Below are 20,795 nucleotides of genomic sequence, written 5' to 3'. Positions count from 1 at the left end.
ACGCAGGATAGGCTTACCTACTTTTAAACGTTACCATACACAGAGACTACGAAACATAATATCGTATTTGAAATACTAGAGTGGAATTTATTAACGAATTGTTTATTTAAATTAACTTATTGTGTGGGTGTGCATTTCGATTTTTTGTCAAAAAAATATTATTTGTTTATTTTTCGAACAGTAGTGGATCTTACATAACTGCGTATTTTACATATTGAAGGTCAATTCATGGGCGTAATGAAGGTCACGGTTGCGTGACAAACAAAGCCCTATCTCAGCATGACTAGGCGTATTTTGTGTTCCTATCTCACTATTATGTCAGCATTTTTTTAACAGCATGGCATATAACGTTATTATTGTTGTACAACATTTGGAAACGGAAATACAAGACTATATAAACTACGATGTACTTGATTTGTTGCTGATTTAAGGTTCTGTTCAAATTTGGGCAAAGTGCAAGTACTGAACATATTGTGTCAGGGTTTTAAAGTGTCAGAAATTTGAAAGTACCATCATGTGTTGTAATGACTTATAGTTCAAAGATTTGAATTTTTTACGTTTTTTGTCAAAATTGCTTTACTTCAGTCATTTTCGCAAACGAATTAGCTTAAATTAAGGTGCTTTGATTTAATACATTTTATTAAATTGGAATAATTAAGCCGTTATGTAATAAATGTTCACTTTTTATTGTTACGTTTTTTTGTGTTTGTTTTGCGAAATATCGGCGCTCGTTATTTATTCAAAATTACATAACTGGTATACTTGATTGTTTTGCAAATGACTTGAATAGGACCTAGGTCATTTTAAAATGACTTGTTTAGAACACCGCCATATACTATTGTTTGTAATATTTGCATAACTTTCAAAAAGTGTAATTTAAACATTATTGAACACCACAATTGCAAGATCAAATTTCAAATTTTCTTAAGTTGTACGAAAGGCAATTCAATAATCTCATAATATTTCAATGTTGAGCTATTGTTTGATGATTTTTATCACAAAACATAACATTCTCTTAACATGAAGTCGTGAAAACCTAAATGACATTATAATCGTTATTTTAAATATATCAGGTTTACTGTTTCTATAACATTTGTTGCTGGTTTAACTTCTATAAGATTGCTGCTGTGTTACAGTTATTTTGAAAGAATTATTAGTTAGCAAATCATTTTTTTCAGGAATTTAGATTCAGTTGTTTTGTAAAATTGTACAAAAAAACATCACATTTTAGATATAGTACATTCAAATTTTAAAGAAAATGTTTTGTTGTATATTTAGGTGAGAATAAAAACATTACAAATCAACAGGCAGATTACAAATTGCTATCTATATTTATATTAAACTCCTTTTAAAGCATAACAAACTGGATTAACCGAGCCCTAAACTTTGTTTTTAGCATTTGCTGTTTTGTAGCGAAAATGGGTTTGCTTGATTTTGACGGGGCGCCTTTGGATTGGGAAGATGTCAAACCTCATGTGGACTACGTCAAAAAACATGGAATCATACAATTCATAAATAACTACGAACGCTTGATGCAAAGACCTGAAGACAGTTTGAAATGGGGTGATGAGGTGACTTATAAACAAATAGAAGACATATGTGTTAGTTTGTAATGTTTAATGGCTGCTTTGATCTGTATGCTATTGACTTATATAGGACATTTTTTAACATTGTTTTTATATCTTTTTTAGCATGATGTTTGAAATTGTTTCAAAAATGGCTTTTAAAATGTTTAAATCATGCTACTTACTTCCAGATAGGCTTTCATATTTTTTTTAATGTTCAACTACCTCTAGCCAATATCTTAAGATTTGTTCAAAACGTTTACAAAATACTACCTACTTGTGTATCGTCTTGGGTATAAGTTCTTCATCTACTAATAACCTCTGGTCATTATATTACGATTTACTTAAAACGTTCACAAAATGTTACCTACTTGTGTATGGCCTTTGATATTAAATTTGCAGTAAACTAAAACTACAACCTCCAGCCATTATCTTAAGATTGACTTCATTTCTTTAGGTTGAATACATGATTGTTCGTTTCGATGATGAAAATAAGCGGGTCCAGCTTTCGCTACGAGGGGAGCATATCTGTGAAATCTTGCAGGAAAAAGAGAAGAAACAAATGAAAAAGTTAGTTAATTTGACATTTTTTAGTCACACAATAGGATATAATTCATAATTTAGTCGCACAATAGGACATAATTATATATATATCAATTATTTCTTTGTAACAAGCATAAAACTAAGTTGTTAAGACCTCAATTTAAGTATAGAGAGGTAATAATATTTTAATATTTATTTTAACAAGGATCTGTACTTTTTGTTAACAAATATAGCTATATTTAACTGCTGCACAAATATCCTATAAATGTCGCATTGATTCTAATCCAATATTTTTTTGGTTACCTGGTAATCTCCTTAAAAATGTTTTTGTTTATTCTCAGAAATTTTATGGAGACTAATATTTTGCCTTAAGTTTTCCACGCCGTTTTCAATTTTTTTCTAACATCAATCTATATCTAAAACACAACTAAGTATGTTTTAAGCCAATAAAAATGACCATGAAGGCTGCAGACTTATCTAGAAAAAGGCTGATAATCTTAATGGCAAAAATCAGGCATTAGTTGGTTCTAACAAAAAAATCGCTTATCATTTGGCTAAAACATCAAAACGTGGGTATCTGTTGGCTAAAATAAAAAACAAAATGTTTTTGCTATCAGTACAATAAAGTAATATTAGTTGATCTCCATATTTTAACCCTGTATTGTTGTTTCAGTTTAATTTCACTATGGAGGCAGGAATATGCATGTTACATGGTGGAAGGGACGCCTGGTAAACCCTACCTGGGCTTCATGGCCCAGTTTAATGTGGTGGAAGCCAACATGAGAATGAGGTAATAGCAACAAAATGGTTTGTTAGTGTTTTTCTTTATTTCATTAATGGAATTATTTTGCATAAAGCGTTGTAATCGAAAAATCGTGCAAAAAATATCAACCTTTATTTAAATTAAAGACAACATATATATATATATATATAGTACATTGTAAATTTCTCAAAAGCATATAAGTTTTAAAATTAATTATTTTAAATTTATTTTAAGCTAAAAAAATTATAAGTCAAGTAGAATCTCTTGTTTCAAGTTATGATGATGCTGCTGATTGATTTTATGTTTTAGCTCAAATTTAATGTCCTGAAACTTAGCTTAATTAGTAGTTTGTTTTATTTTTTCTTTAGACGAAAAGAGGTTCAAAGCTTACTGAAGCCCGATGAACAGATTATGAGTCTTACCGTGTTCCCCAGGTAAAAGTGTGTTTCATTTATAAAAAAAAATTGCCGCTCTCGTTTAATATTGGGATTTTAAACTTTCATTGCATTTCTCATTAGATTATGCGCAATACTGTGTTGTAAAAGTTCTACATTACAGTAAAAATTGACAATTTTAAGTATAAAATTAAAATCAAATTACCTCTGGAACACTGGTAAAAAATCACAATGCACTTACTTTTCAACATAAAAGTAATTATCCACTACCATCATTTTGACTGTTCAATAATTGTGATTTGCTTAATTAATATGTTTCTGTAATAATAAGACTTTGTTGTATAACAATAGGAATGTAATACAGCCTATGTATTGATTTCCTACTTATCCAAACAGTCCACTATTTTACAATAAGAAAACTGAAAGTGAATAAATTGTCGTTTGCGTTGTTTATTTTAATGCAATATTATTTATAAACTTTCGTTTGGTGTTCCGCAAAATTATTCAATACATAAAGTCTGTGGCTCAAAAAGGTTGTTAAACACTGAGTTACTCTATTATTTGATTAAAATAGCCAATATTGTTGGTGATTACAACTTGATCTAAATCATAGAAGATGTATATATAATAAAGGCTGCCATAAATTGCAAGTATTTTTGCTACAAATGTGACTTATGGAGTTATGGTCTTATTTTGTCAGATTTTAACAAAGCAAAGTTTGTAAATAAAATGCAAGGGGTCTTCAGCTATCAAATGACGTTGTTCTAGACATCCCTATTGTTTGTTCGGTAGGACGAATGCAGCTGTGTGTAATTATCAATGCATCTGTTAAACTTAATTTTAGTTTTTGTTATGCAACTTCATTATTGTAAGTTTAATTCATTCTCTGTGCTTTTCTAGGCTGGTCTGTACTTTTTAAGAACTTATTTCGATTTTCTGATATAAGTTGATTAAATTGTAAGTTTAATTCATATTTGTGTGCTGTCCTAGAATTGGTTCTGCTTTTCAAAACTTCATCTTGTTGAGATTTTTTTGTAATTAGTTTACAGTAAAGTTTACTTCATATTTATGAGGTGTCCAAGGCTCCATTGTGCTGTTTATTAAGAACTTACAAATTTTGTTTTAAGTAATTTAATAACAGTTTTGTTCATTACACCGAAAACCATTGTAGGGTAGTCACCGAATTTGTTGATCATAATGCAAGCAGGGCAGGCTAGAAAAACAACTAGCCTGCAGTGAGGTTCGAACTCACCACCTCGTTCAAACTGGGACCGTTGCTTGACGAACTAAGCTTCACAGACTTAGGGGGGAGCAAATCGAGAACAACCATAGCACCGTTGCCTGCTGCATCCTATTCATAAAACTAGCTTGCAGTGAGGTTCGTACTCACAACCTCGGCCATAACGGGACCGTCACCGACTGAGCTACACAGGCTCAGAGAGGAGCAAGTCGAGAAACAACCATACGCCAATGCTTGCTACATTCTGTTAGTACAACTTATGTGTGTGCATAATTCAGTTAGTTTAATTCACATTAGTGTGCTGTCCTAAGCTTCATTGTGCTTTTTTTGAACTTAATAAGTTTTTCTGATAATAATTGGATTGTAGCAAAGTTCAATTCATATTTGTGTTCTCTTCCAGGCTTGGCTGTCCTGGCTTCACTTTCCCAAACCACAACATTTCTGGACCAGAGTCGAACCCTGTTTCAAGATCTTTATTCTTCCCCGACCAAGCTATCAGCAGTCATCCTCGATTCCCGTAAGTATTGCCTGCCAATATATATATATATATATTTTTTTTTGTTGTATGTATTTATTGCAGATCGACCAATACCATTTTAGGACTGATACCGGTAACCAAATTTTTATGTTTTTGCCAAGCCGATTGTTTTTAAAGTAATACACAGTAATAAATTAAACATATCATGAATTGTATTTGTTAATCTTTTTTGTAATTGTACAATCTTATTTTGCATATAACTTCTGGCGGTTGCTTTTCCTCCTTTTATACTGATAAACTTTTAGTTCATATAGCTTAAATTTCTTATGGGGTTTTTCGTTATGAAATATTATAGGAACCCCCCAGACAATTTACGAGCAAAAAACAACCAAAGGCATAAATTCAATATATTTTGTCCAATGTTTGAATTTTGCCACATGGCTTTAATGCAACATTTACCATACATTAACTTATTAACTTAAACTCTTACATACTAAATGCAGTGAACAGTCTCTATGTTTGTACAATTTATAGACTTCCATTTTATTTACCTTTTGTTAACTACAAAAAACATGCACTAAATAAAAAATATTTAAATTATTGTACCAATAAATGTTAAAATACATGTTAGGTTATATAGTAAACTTTTAATGTACATGTTTGGAAAATCTAAACAACTTCTTAAACCAAAAAAATCAATTATTTTTTCGCTTGTTTTATGCATTTTTATGATAATTATCTTTTCTTTGCGGAAATTTCGCCGATTACATTTATTGTTAGGCCATTATATTGAGGAAATTACTGGTACCAAGTTTATGTATAATAATATATATATAACTCAGAAGTTACATGTTACAAACTTACAATTATTGTGTTGTTTTTATTCGTAAAAAAAAATTAAATTCTTGTCTTTTTCTTGTGTTTCGTCTCATTTTGAAATGGATGCTTGGTATGCTATGCTTTTTACTTACAAGTTAAAATGTTTTCCTTTTCCAGATATTTGACACAGAACATCCGAAAACGCCGAGGTGAAAAGGTCGCCATCAATATACCAAGTAAAAACAATACTTTTTATTTTGAAAAAGGCTAATGTATATCCTTAATGCTTTCAATCAAAAATGTCTTGTACTCATTTTGTTTGTTCAAAGCATATGGTTCCGTGCTTAGAATTTCCTTTGTTATATATTATTGTTACAAATAGTGAAAGATACATACACATGCGTGTACAACAACTGTGATCTAGCCCTTCCAAAGTCGCTGTTTGACCAACGAGAAATGCAACTTCAGAAGGGCTACATCACAGTTGTTAAACACATATGTGTGGTCTTTTTTATTGGATGATATGGTACTGTACATCCCCTTCAACATAAAGTCATTAGTACTAATAGCCTAGGATACAGGCAATGGTGTCTTGTTTGTTTCTCGACTGGCCCCCCTTTTATTATTCCATTGCTTTTATTATTCCACTCAGGGGCGTAGCGTGGGGGGTGTATAGGAGTCTTGACCCCCCCCCCCCTTTGAAATCTCAGTAAACAATTATCACAAAACTAAAACCGTGATTGCTGCAATGTTACATCGGTAACATTTTTTTACATCGGAAACATTGCACCTGGCATTGATAGTCGTCGGTGCTTATCGCCGCCAACGCCTAATCATGCTCGTTCTCGTTGTTTCATTTAGCAGTCGCCTGTCACCGACTCAAGTCTCAAGCAGGCCTGTTAACAAATATATATTTTATTGATAAAATGAACCGTCTTCTCAACGACGTTGAGAAAACAGGCGTGTAAGCTACAGCAAACGTCTTCACCGCAGGTCGCTCTATTAAATGTTTTTATTAGCCTAAATCTTGAAAAGGATTGCTTGACTGTCGCATTTTGAAACATCGATTAAAACGTCGACGAACTATTGCCCGATAAACTGATAATAAATCGCCGTCTTAACTTCAGTAATAAGCCATGTTTGTGTTTTTTCCTTGCACAGTTTCAGCTGAATAATTTACTAATTATACAGAGATCAAAAATGGCGATTTTAAAGCCACGCTTCATACCATCGGCAAAATTAAACTACAAATATCACCAAATTTGTTGATAAGCATCGTTAATTTTGCTGACAACGAAGTGCAACAGTTTGTGTTTGATACGTCACAGAGGCTGTTCTGACACCGCAATTTCATAGCGTTTCGCGCGCAATTAAAATTACTTGACAATCGGACTTGAATACGAGGTGTTGCAAATTTTCTATCGTAAGCTCATAATAACTAATCGCCGTTCTAAGCGTCTAGAATACACGAAACGTAAAATTTTTCGGGCTCGGCCCGTCAACAGGGCTACCAAATCGTGTACATTGTGCGCACGATTTGCACTTGCCATATGTGCACGAAACAAAACGTGCACATTGTGCACTTGTCATATACGTACGCGAACCAAATCGTGCACATTGTGCGCACTTTGTGATATGTGGCGATTAAGTGAACATTGTGAACTATCGCTCAATGTGCAACTTGCAATGTATTAGTGCACATTATACAGTAAAAGAAATAACTTCATATTAAACGATTTTTTCGACGATGTTTTTGTATTGAGAAGATCAAGTAATGCATGTTATCTTTCGTGCAATTCTTTTTATTATTATATATTTTTTAATTGAGTCCCAATTCTATGGATTTCCGAATATATCGAGTGGATTTATTATGCATGTTATTTTTCTATCGATTCTTTTTATAATTATATTATGTTTTTTTAATTGATTCCCAATTGTATGGATTGTTGATTATGTGGGGTAAATTTACTAAAATAACTTAACAACTGGAGGTAACTAAACCTGCAAATTTAGCCTTGAAACCTGTAAAAAAAAATAATTTTTATCTACTCTGCTTATGTGGTCATGGTTATGACGTCATTGGGTATCGGATTGTGATACTTTTTGTCCACGATATTGGTTATCGGAATAAAATGTCAAGTTTTGTGCACCCCTACCCAATTGCATGTTGATAGGACCTTTTAAACGTAAGGCAACACTTCTTGTATGTAAAGATTTATGCTTGACCACTTTTAATCTAATTCAACTGCAATATTGCATTTTAATTTTGTTGACTAAGAAAAAAAATTCGTTAGAATTAGTTGAACATTGAATAGTCATACGTCAGCTTAGATTGCTTGTTTTTTAAATGATCAATGACTCCTTAAAACAACTTTCGTAATTAGTGGCTCGATCGACCTCTCTGATTCACTGCATTTTAAAAAATACAAGCATTTTTATTATGAAATACATTTAAAATGTGTGATTGTATAACGTTAGGCCATAATTCCGTAAATTTAAAAAACTTGAACACAAAAGTTTATTTTACAAAACCAGAAAATCGAATGCGTCACGGCACGCATATAGCACAAAAACAATTGAGGGAACAAAAAAAATACTCACTACAGGGCGTAAACCAATCGTAATATAAAAAATGCAGATGATTGAATACAAAATTTTTGAACAAAAAGCGCAACCTAAACAGCAGCAGCAATATTTGCGAAATAACCTACTTTAAGCAAGATTATAAACGAAATACTATCGATAGGTAGGTAATATAAAAATACAACAGAAAAAAATTAAATATAACCTTAAATGATAAAGGAAAATGGAATTATAGTAAAAATAAATGAAAAATGTAAGGCTATCGAAATAAAAAAAATAAAAATCAATTACACTGAAGGACGAACGTAGAAAAATGCTACAGAAACAAAAAAAAATATATAATGTCAGATTACAGAGAAATAAAATTACTGAGAATAAAGGAATACATTTATTAAAGGCATACATTTATGCAACTTCCAAAAAGATAAAGAATCAAACGCAAACTGGACAACGTTTCTAGCTTTCGTTTGCAAATTTTTTCCACATTAATTAATTGCAAATTGCAAACCTATTTCTTAGCCACGTTAGCATAAAAACTCTTACTGCAAAAGTTTACACTTAAGTTTTTAGCTCTGCACCTGAATGTATTCATTTTCCTTTTCGCCAAAGACTTCGAGCAACCAATGCTTGTTTAACAGCCCTGCAGGTGACATTATCTGACGTGGCATGCCATAGCATTATGATTTTACATTGAAATATTGCCTTTCGTGTTTGTAAATATATATTGCAGAATTCCTCATATAATTTTAAGTAACGAAAAATCTGGCGAGAACTGCGCGGTCCTTATCCGCGGAGATCGTTTTTCTTTCAATTGTATATCTTCTGGTAAGAATTAGCCAAAAATCCTACATCTGCCTGTCTGTCTGATTTTAAGTTCGATAATAATCGGCTGCCGGACAAACAGCGCCTTACCATCACACGCGGTGGAAAAAGTGATCACGGAAAACAGAGTGTGCAACTTTTTAGCCACTTTCGGCGCACATGCACATGAAGAGCACATCAAATTCACGCAAGGTGCACATTAGATGCAGATTTAGTGCACATTTCGTGCACATATCGCAAGGGCACATTGTGCGCACAATGTGCACATTTTGGTTTTGAGCATGTCTCCCGCCCGTACCCTCTAGCGGTGTTTATAACACACCTCCCCAGACCCCCTAGGTCTGTGGTTCTCAACCGCCGGCCCGCATCAACTTTCCTGCCGGTCCGCCAAATATATTACAATTTTATATCTTAGTTGCAAATTGCAACATGTTAAAAGCTTGTCCGCAAATGTAGAACTTCGACAGTTCCGTAATTTGCTGCGTTGTGACGCAACATAGAGTTAATGGTCTACTTTGGAATTTATTGTTCGTCACGATGGTGCAAGTGTTGTAGTAGGCTACAACTCGTTTAAGTCTTAAGCTTTAAACCAGTTTTAGGTGAAAAAACTTTAAACCAGTTTTAGGTGAAAAAAATTCAATGAACCACGTATGATATCAAAAAGACAGCGGCAAATTGCTTATTAAATTAACGTTTCCATTCTTTGCTTTTAAGTTGCATATACTTTTGTCTACATTTTGAGTTGATTTTGATTTTTGAAGGTGCACCGGTCCGCGAAACTTGTTTTGAAATTTTACCGGTCCGTGCCATAAAAAGGTTGAGAACCACTGCCCTGATTTAGGTTACTCATGTGACACAGTGGCGCATCCAGGGGGCCAAGGTTTGCCCCCCTTTTTGTGAGTAATATTATTGTTTGTTGTTCGTTTTGGTCAGGGTTTAGCGGACTGTCCGAAGCGGCAAAGTTCTTAATGTATTTGGGTCACGCGTCTTAAGCTAATGCGTAACCAAAATCTAACACAAACTTCGTTTTTGTCTTTTTTTTTTGATCGACCGCAGTATATTTTTTCTCTTTCGTTATTTGTTAAGGTTGGCTGAATATATTATCAAGTGTGAATTCGACAATTAACAACGCAAAGACAAACCGTCTTTCTTTTTTCTCGCTAAAACGTCGAAGTTGGGCGCAGCTAATGTTCCTTTCTGTTCGCTGTCTGCTCTAATATTCGATATTGGTTTTGGTTAACAACGTTTTTTTTTTTTTTGAACAGATTCTTAAAAGGTGGTATAATGATAACTGTCGTGCGCATTTCAAAGTCTCCCTCTTTTAGATTACGTTAGTTAACGCAAAATTATTCTCGCATATTCTAAGTCTAAGACCACGTGTTTCGTGTGCAGTTGACACAACTTATTTCCCCTCAACCGCAGCTTGTATTTTAACTGACTTGGCACACTGCTTGGCGCAGATGTTGTGCTAATTGTGGCATAATAACACCCGGGAAAAACGATCTTCATTTAGTAATGCACGTGGCAAAAGTCTTGCCTGTAATTTAACGCTAGTCCCGTACATGGAACTTAGGAAACTATAGTTTAGGATTCTTCCAAAATCAATCACACATATTTTACGGTCTTGGTTTAGTTTTTCGCCTGGCAGGAGTGTCGACGACGCACCTGTTCGCATTTGCTGGACGTTGGTTGTTTCTGATTAGAATGTTTTATGACGTCATTACAATCACTATTTTATGACGTTGCACCCGTCACCGTTTTATGACGTCATTGTTCATTAACGTCAGATCGAAAATAGGGGAATTCCCTAAGTTGGAAATTCGGGACACCCCCCTTTGAAACGGTCACGCTACGCGCCTGATACCACTGATTCGGTTGGTCTATCGAAGGCTTACGATACATTTGTATATAAATATTTTGTTGTTTAGATTAAATTAAATAAATACGGCTGTCAACAGAAGTTTATTAAACGCATGTCAACAAAGATTGATTTCAATCATGTTTCAACAGCTAAATTATCCTCGTTTTAGCTCACGAAATGCACTGACATTTAATACGAGTTAAGCTCACTCAGACCCTCTCCATTCCATTCCAGTATTTAAAGACGAGCGAACGCCTTCGCCGTTCATCGAGCAATTTGGTGACCCCGAAGCCACTGCATCCGCCAAACCCGACCACATTTACATGGACTGCATGGGATTCGGGATGGGCAACAGCTGCCTGCAAATGACCTTCCAGGCTTGCAACATTGAAGAAGCGAAGCTGCTTTACGATCAACTAGCACCCGTCTGTCCAGTCATGGTAAGGTTTATGGATGTCCAATTATTTTTCAGATTGCTCAATACCCGATGCATATTATTGGTATTTTCGGGACTTGTCCGATACTAGGATCTTATCGGTGCCGATCCTATACTAAATTAATAAAGAGATCTTTGTCCAGATTAGCCATCCAGCACAGCTATTTTATCTTGAAATTTAATTTTTTTTAAATACTAAAAAAATAGTTTTCCCAAATCGTAACTTTAAGTAGCTAAATTTCTATAAGTAAATTTTTACCCTATACCCTAAAAAAATCATTACCATTGCCGTTTGCATTCGTAGCCACGAGTGCTGATTGGTAGGTACTCGCCCGACTGGCGAGCGCAAATTTTCACTTCATCCATACCAACCCTTAGCAATAAATAATAATACGAAATTTTGACATTTTGACTGTCCGAATAGGAATAAAACATTTATCGTACAATAACCGTAGCCTGATTTGCCCTATCTTTAAACCAGAGTTTCGCAACATTTTTTCGCTGAACTTTTAGTAAGCGAGCAATACATAAGTTATATGAGCATAAATAAACTGCATTTAAATATATTTTCTTGTTGATTCAGCAATTTCCTCAAATTTTAGAGAAATATTGCTCAGAACTTATCTCACTAAATCTAGCCATATAAAACCAACTACAGTCGGCGCCCAAACCAAATCAAACTGCGATTTAAGTTTGGGTCGCGACCCATAGATTGAGAAACACTGCTTTAGACGACGATTGAACGTCCTGCTAATGGAAAAAATACTGTTTTGCTTCGCAGATGGCTCTGAGCGCAAAATATATACTGAAAAAAATACTGTTTTGCTTCGCAGATGGCTCTGAGCGCAAAATATATACTGAAAAAAATACTGTTTTGCTTCGCAGATGGCTCTGAGCGCAAAATATATACTGAAAAAAATACTGTTTTGCCTCGCAGATGGCTCTGTGAGCGCAAAATATATACTGAAAAAAATACTGTTTTGCTTCGCAGATGGCTCTGAGCGCAAAATATATACTGAAAAAAATACTGTTTTGCTTCGCAGATGGCTCTGAGCGCAAAATATATACTGAAAAAAATACTGTTTTGCTTCGCAGATGGCTCTGAGCGCAAAATATATACTGAAAAAAATACTGTTTTGCTTCGCAGATGGCTCTGAGCGCAAAATATATACTGAAAAAAATACTGTTTTGCTTCGCAGATGGCTCTGAGCGCAAAATATATACTGAAAAAAATACTGTTTTGCTTCGCAGATGGCTCTGAGCGCAAAATATATACTGAAAAAAATACTGTTTTGCTTCGCAGATGGCTCTGAGCGCAAAATATATACTGAAAAAAATACTGTTTTGCCTCGCAGATGGCTCTGTGAGCGCAAAATATATACTGAAAAAAATACTGTTTTGCTTCGCAGATGGCTCTGAGCGCAAAATATATACTGAAAAAAATACTGTTTTGCCTCGCAGATGGCTCTGTGAGCGCAAAATATATACTGAAAAAAATACTGTTTTGCTTCGCAGATGGCTCTGAGCGCAAAATATATACTGAAAAAAATACTGTTTTGCTTCGCAGATGGCTCTGAGCGCAAAATATATACTGAAAAAAATACTGTTTTGCCTCGCAGATGGCTCTGTGAGCGCAAAATATATACTGAAAAAAATACTGTTTTGCTTCGCAGATGGCTCTGAGCGCAAAATATATACTGAAAAAAATACTGTTTTGCTTCGCAGATGGCTCTGAGCGCAAAATATATACTGAAAAAAATACTGTTTTGCCTCGCAGATGGCTCTGTGAGCGCAAAATATATACTGAAAAAAATACTGTTTTGCTTCGCAGATGGCTCTGAGCGCAAAATATATACTGAAAAAAATACTGTTTTGCCTCGCAGATGGCTCTGTGAGCGCAAAATATATACTGAAAAAAATACTGTTTTGCTTCGCAGATGGCTCTGAGCGCAAAATATATACTGAAAAAAATACTGTTTTGCCTCGCAGATGGCTCTGTGAGCGCAAAATATATACTGAAAAAAATACTGTTTTGCTTCGCAGATGGCTCTGAGCGCAAAATATATACTGAAAAAAATACTGCTTTGCTCCGCAGATGGCTCTGAGCGCAAAATATATACTGAAAAAAATACTGTTTTGCTTCGCAGATGGCTCTGAGCGCAAAATATATACTGAAAAAAATACTGTTTTGCTTCGCAGATGGCTCTGAGCGCAAAATATATACTGAAAAAAATACTGTTTTGCTTTGCAGATGGATCTGAGCGCAAAATATATACTGAAAAAAATACTATTTTGCTTTGCAGATGGCCCTGAGCGCGGCAGCACCGATTTACCGAGGTTACTTGTCGGACATCGACGCCCGCTGGAAAGTAATTGCTGGAAGTGTGGACGATCGGACCAGGGAGGAAAGGGGTCTTGACCCTCTAAAGCTAAACAAGTAAACAATTCTTGTTGTAAAAATTAAAGTCTGTAGGTCGTGTGTTTTTAAGTTCTTAAACTGGGGTCCGTTAAACTACGTTTCGGGGTTCGTGGACTAGTTAATTTAGAGGGTCCTTAAGGCCTAACTTGTTAAAGATTTTAAAAATAGAATAACATTTTTAAATATAAATAGTTTAAAAACGCAAAAGGCCTTGGACTTCATTTTTTTGTAATTACTTGACTCGGTTTTAAGTTATTTCAAATGACTTGTTTACAACACTGCTTTTACAAACTCAATTTTTTGAAATTTTTTTTGCTCTTTTGTTTCCAGACGCACGATCAGCAAGTCTCGGTACGATTCGATCGACAGCTATCTCTCCAACAACTCGGAAATGTTTAACGACATAAAACTCGAAATTGACGAGGACACAAAAGAAACGCTCATGAACGCAGGTGCTTCACGATATTTTGTTTATTATAAACGCAGGGACTACACACTAACTTCAACTCAACAAGGCTAAACTAGATTTACAACTATATGTGCTCCATACTAACATCAAGGCTAAACAACTGTAGGTGCACCCCTTGGCAGAAAACTTAAATGTTTGATTTGGGACTTTGTTATAGTTAGTAAAATACCTGCCTAACAAATAGCTTATTGCTTCAAGTAGTTGTGGTTATTAATACGACGTTTACTGTTATATTATAAAAAGACCGTTGTTCGGAAAAACAAAGCACTCTTTTCTATGATGAAATTCAGAAAAAAATACCTGCCTCGCAAAAAAACTACTACTTCAGTAGTTTGGTTTATTAATACGAACGTTCACACTTCGCAGTTTTTTTTTCGTTTTTGCAAAAGAACGAAATAATTCAAAAATATGGCAATAGGTCTGCCACGCATAATTACTTTTAAAACTGATGATACCATGACTATTGAGTAGCTTTTCGATTTAATTCTAACGTTGATCACCGAATTTGTGTTTCAGGGATTGACGAACTATTGGCCCAACATATCGCCCACTTATGGATTCGTGATCCAATGACCCTCTTCTCTAAGAAAATCGAGCTAGACGACGAAAAAGAAACGGACCATTTCGAGGTTAAAAAACTAGAAAACTAATGATAATCACCCAGATAACTTTGGTATTTACGTTTTTTCAGTACAGCCCCTGACAAACTACGGCCCGAAAAGCAATTTAAATTCGGCTTAGCAAAATTAAATTCGGCCCGCGGCTTAGTTTCTATAAAAATATTTTAAGTAAAAATCAGCCTACATTTTTTAATAATTTTAGAAACGACTAGAATATTTAAAGCTTTCTTTACAAATAATTCACACAAAATCGCGCATCTTTTTTATGTGGCCCGCCAAGACGTTTTTCTCTTCCCCTGTTAAAATAATTTCCCTTGTTTATTCTAGAACATCCAGTCGACCAATTGGCAATCGATGCGGTTCAAACCGCCCCCGCCCGGCTCTTCCATTGGCTGGCGGGTTGAATTCAGGGTCATGGAGGCACAATTGACCGACTTCGAGAACGCCGCCTTTGTTGTCTTCATTGTTCTGCTAACAAGGGTCATTCTCACCTACAAGCTGGACTTTCTGATGCCCATATCACTGGTGAGTAGCGGTGTATGATAATTGACGTTTTATTTTGGATGTAAAATTTCGCGCTCGAATTCAAAACCTAATGACGTCATTACCATGCTGAAACTAGAAAAATAGATGAAACTGTACCCTTTCAAGGTACTTTATTTCGGGTTTTTACGCCAAAAGTAGCTTTAGCGTTGAAAAATTTACTTAATTCAATTTGCAAATTAATATTTTTTAATTAATTTAAGTTTCTAGACAAAGCTTGCTGCGCTGGATGGCAAATTTTGGTTGAAATTCCTTTATTAATTTGGTTTTGGAACGAAACCGTTACCACCGTAGTATCGGGCGAGTACTTCTACCAATTGACATCGGATATCGGCTTCGATCCGGTGATATCGGACATACCTCTTAGTGATCAACCATATCAGGACCTTGGTCCAAATTGATTTAAATATTTGCCCCCAAACCAGCTTTTTTATTTTAGCTTTTTAAAATTAGATTAGAATTAAAATTAGAGCATTTCAGTTTTTCAAAGTTAGATCAAAATTAAAATAAGATCATTTAAATTTTCTCAAATTAGATAAGAATTAGAATTACTGAGTTCTTCTAAAAAAAAACGAATTTCAAGAATTACATTTAATTATTCACAATCAATTTAATTTAAATCGCAAATTATTCTAATAACAATGTAAATGGAAAGTATTCCTGTTCTAATTTTATGCCTTTTAGCATAGCCTATGCTTTAAGAGTGCTTTAAGACTGTAATAGTTACGTTCCAACCAAAGAGTTTTTTTAATTCAAATTCTTTTATTCAACTAAGAGACTAAAAATGCCGAAAAAAATTTAGATTTTTTTGGTGAAATCCGAATTAGATTAGAACTAGAATTAGAGCACACAAGCGATTAAATTAGATTAGAATTGGAATCATAAAGTCTGCCCCGAACCGCAAAATCTAATCCAAAATTGTTAGTTTTGTGTTAATCGACGACAACATGGCTTTTAGTTCTGTAGGTGAAAAAACTAGCAAAAAGGCGAACTACTATTTTGTCGTTAGGTCGACGAGAACATGGCTCGCGCTCACAAGAACAACGCGGTGCGAAAGGAGCGATTCTACTTCCGCAAGAATGTAATCACGAGTGGAACTCCTGCCTGCTGCACCCAGCTCTGCTCCGATATGGACGCTGCAACGCCGTGCAACAACAACACTGAAGCCAACCCGGAACACATGGATGTGAATGGCGGTAGGTTTAAACCCGGGGTTGCGGAGTCGGTTAAAAATAACCCAGAGTCCGACTCCGACCAAAAAAATTAACCCGAGTCCGACTTTGGCAAGAAAAATTAACCCGAGTCCGACTTTGGCAAGAAAAATAAACCCGAGTCCGACTGAATTTTTACCAAAAATGCTACTTGCCATTTACATTCTTGTGAGAATAAATTACAATTTGAACTAAATTAATTGCGAATAAGTAAATGCAATTCTACTTAATTCTATAGTTTTCATGAATTTATTTAGAACCGGTTTTCAAGAAGTAGTTCTAATTCTATAAAACAGGGTCAAGATTTTTTTCCAAAAATGTTACATTTTTAGTTTTTGTCATTTGCAATTTACATTCTCATGAGAATAATTTTCCATTTAAACTAAATTGATTGCCAATAGTTGAATGTAATTCTAGTTTATTCTGTCTTTCAAGAATTCGGTAATTCTAATCCTAATCTAGTTTGAGAAACTTAAAATGCTCTAATTCTAATTTCAATCTAATTTGGAAAATCTGAACTGTACTAATTTGAATTGTAATCTAATTTTAAAGAGCCAAAATCAAGCTTCAAGCTAGTAGTCAAAATCTGCCCGAGTTGAAGTCCAAAGTCCGCCTCCGGCTCTAAAATAGGGTGGGGTGAATATATAGCAATCCAACCACCGGGGGTGTCTTACACCTCCTATAAATAAATATTCTTGTCGCATAGGATTTTTCCCCTAGCATGTGCGGGTGTTGCCATGACAACACATGTGCTTACAATAAAAATGCCCATTTTATTCCATTTATAAATTTGCCCCGTTTAATTTGTCGTGTTTTCGCAGACAATTTGCAAGCATCAAACAACATTCCTGCCTTATGCCAGGAAATGTCGGTGGACACCATCATAAACGGAAAGGTATGGGGCATACTTTAACAGATACGAAACAACAGCCAATAGGCCGTTTCCATAGCTGCTTTTTTGTCTTCATTTGTGAAATGCGTCGCTTCTTTAAAAGAACTCTCTTGAGGCGATGAAACTGTGCAAATTTAACGATATAATGCTAGGAAGTTAGGCCTACTGGCGATTGCTGGTTTTAATTCAATATCAACCCTGGCGTTTTTGTACCTACATGAGATACTTTTGCACGCTATACATTAATCCCTATGCGACCGCTTTAAAGAGAAATATCAGTTTTAAATTAGTGAACTTTGACCGTATAATACAACTATGTATGTCATTTTTGTACCTTTAGTGTTAGCTACTTTAGAAGCCACACACCTACACTTAGATTTTAATATTTTTCAGGCCGATGTTTTCCCCGGCTTCATTCCGCTGATCCGACGATACTTGGACAGCGTTGAGATTGAGGTTCAAGCGAGATGCAGCATCACCGAATACCTCAACCTAATCAGCAAGAGGGCATCAGGTATACTTGGGTTTTAACTTTTTTTACAGCCTCTTTTCGCGGCGTTTCAATACTCAGCGTAAGTATTTCAGTCAAGCTTTGGCGGCCCGATTCTCTTAACTGAACCTATTGTTGGCGAAAAAAGATAAGACGTTAGCATCATTAAGTTGCACTTTATTTTTTTGAAATCGTTTGTTTGTAAAAAAAAATCGTTGAAACACTTTGTGTGTGAACACTTTATTGATCATGAAACAGAAAAATCATGAAAAAGAAAAGTTTTTCATGTAATAATAAAAAAATGATAAAAAATTTTTCTTTGTCATATAATACCGAAAAATGGTAAAATTTTCTAATCAAGTTGGAGAAAAAATGATTAAAAAAATTGATGTAATATAAAAAACGATGAAATTGAATCGATAGAAAAATATTTAAAAAAAAAAATTGTTTTTGATTTTCTGGTCATCAGGCGACTTCATGACAGCCGCCCAGTGGATGCGACACTTTGTGACGTCACACCCGGATTACGCGCGCGACTCTGTCGTCACGGACGCGATCGCGTACGACCTGCTGCGTCGCATCGACCGCATCGAGAAGGGCGAAGTGGTCTGCCACCAACTGTTCGGCACTCCACGCCACAAAAGCGAGTACGTAATCGACAACAGCTCGTGAGTCGGACGAGGTGTTATCGCCGATCCCGCCCGTGCACTTTAACGCCGACGCTTAAACGATACATGGCATTTTTTGCCGGCGATTCGCGAAAAGAGCCGTTTTTTGGCCTTTTTTGCAGCCGAAATGATTGAATATGCCGCTTTTGTTGTTTGTTTTTTTTTAGTTCAGTCTTCTCTCTATTAGGTTTTCTTACTCAGCAAATGTTTCTAGCAGTAAGCGTGGATATCTTTGGGATGAGTTTGAGTCCAGAATTAATTACATATCTTGTAAATTTAGTAAATTCAGTATAAAACATACTAAAATACTTTTGCACACCTCTTTCACTTAACTTTTTTCTCTTAATTTTTGTACGAGGCTGCGGCATATTTCCTAAATAATCCTAGAATACTTTTACTAATAATTTATTAAACGAATTTTTTGTCGGTTGCAAATGAAAACTAAATTCAATGATAAAATAACTAAACTACCGCGTTTTTAAAAAATACTATTTTTTTATTTGGAAAAAACACACAAAATATATATATATATAAATTTTTTTTTTGAGGTTTGCTTTGTTTAATAAATTAACCAAAGTTTAACACAAAATTTTAACCCAGGCTATGATTTTAATTTTTAAAGTTAACCGTGCATATATGAAAAAGTTTAGTTTGTACAGTTTGTTGTGTTTTACTGATGGATAATTAAAGATAGCTGATCCTGCAAATGCATAAAATAAGCTAATTTTACCGCGAAAATGGTCTTCTGTTGTTGAATTGCGCACCTTAGAGGGAACACTGGTTATTTCCGGTAATCTCGCGTCGTTTTATAAAACAACAAACACTTTACAGTAGGGGATGTCTGACACCCAATTGTTTTGATTAAAAAGTCCGCGATCCGATCAGATACCGAATGACGTCATTACTATGCAAAAACATGTAAAAATAATATAATTAAAACGTGGAATATTAATATGTTCCATTTATTTGGCCGAAATCGATTTTGTGTTAAAAGTTGAAGTACCGCTATGTTAACGTGATCTTTTTTTAAAAGTGCAACTTTCAGGGTAAAACTCATTGCGTTGGAATCATGGTTAAAATGCAAAAATTAATTCAATATCGGATAAGTATCGATACCACTATAGTATCGGACGAGGAACTATACTAACATGGGTATCGGCCTCTGATCCGATAATTTTGGAGATCCCTACTATACAGTTGTTAGACTTTCCAGACGTTTTAGTCTGCAAATTGAGTAAAACTTTTTCGCAACCGTTTTTTTTGTGAAATTTGGCAGTTTGTAAACAGAACATTTCTGTTTTTTGCGGTACGTGGGGCAGTATTAGGGGTTAGCGAAAGTAAAGATTGTTGTCCTAAACCCGACCCGACTATAGGTAAATTGTATAAATTAAAGCGTTTGAAACCATCTCATTAAAATCCGCTACAATAATTTTTTCAGGTATTTTCACGACATTTTCCCCCTTTTCGAGTTATTTTTATTGGAAATGATCGCTAAGCATTAATTTCAAGTGGTCTACAACGTAATTTAAAGTTGTAACCATTGGCTCTATAAATGTAACTCATTAGGGGATTATTTTTGCAGGGGTTTAAAGTCAGAAAAATACATTTAAACGCTATTTACATTGATAAATGATTTCAATGTGAATATTGAAATTGATTAAAATAAAACACGACTGTTATGCTACGGATAAAAGACCAAACATCTTTCGCCAATGTACAAACTTGCTCCCCTCTGAGCCTGTGTAGCTCAGTCGGTTGAGCGAAGGCTGGGTTCCGTCACTAATAGTCATCCCACAGTAGACGTGCGAAACCGGCTGTTTCAGTTATAAGAAACGTGAAACTGAAATAGAGTCTAAATACAAAGCGTTTTTTTATTAAATTATTTTCTTCCAGTTTTCAAATTGTGCTTCCAAGGTTTTAATTAAGCTTTTATAGACCCCCTAAAACTGGCACATGTTCCTCAGTCTAAGGGGTTTAC

The 20,795-nt window shown here is 34.8% G+C and overlaps 1 protein-coding gene across 1 annotated transcript; it reads left to right on the top strand.

Moving 5' to 3' along the window:
- Nucleotides 1–1,405: 1,405 nt before the first annotated feature.
- Nucleotides 1,406–20,578, top strand: LOC146158116 (glutamate--cysteine ligase catalytic subunit-like). The gene is made up of 15 exons (XM_083383740.1): nt 1,406–1,571; nt 2,023–2,135; nt 2,782–2,898; nt 3,240–3,305; nt 4,907–5,023; nt 5,981–6,039; nt 11,304–11,509; nt 13,809–13,942; nt 14,255–14,376; nt 14,910–15,022; nt 15,341–15,538; nt 16,566–16,752; nt 17,589–17,662; nt 18,053–18,173; nt 18,619–20,578. Exons 1-15 carry the CDS (start codon nt 1,419–1,421, stop codon nt 18,819–18,821), a joined length of 1,983 nt encoding a protein of 660 aa, XP_083239866.1. The 5' UTR covers nt 1,406–1,418; the 3' UTR covers nt 18,822–20,578.
- Nucleotides 20,579–20,795: the final 217 nt, after the last annotated feature.

Source organism: Ascidiella aspersa, chromosome 3 (assembly GCF_963924565.1).
Source record: "Ascidiella aspersa chromosome 3, kaAscAspe10.2, whole genome shotgun sequence".
Classification (NCBI taxonomy): Eukaryota; Metazoa; Chordata; class Ascidiacea; order Phlebobranchia; family Ascidiidae; genus Ascidiella; species Ascidiella aspersa.
Note: the sequence above shows the minus strand (reverse complement) of the source record. Positions and strands in the feature narration are given on the sequence as shown.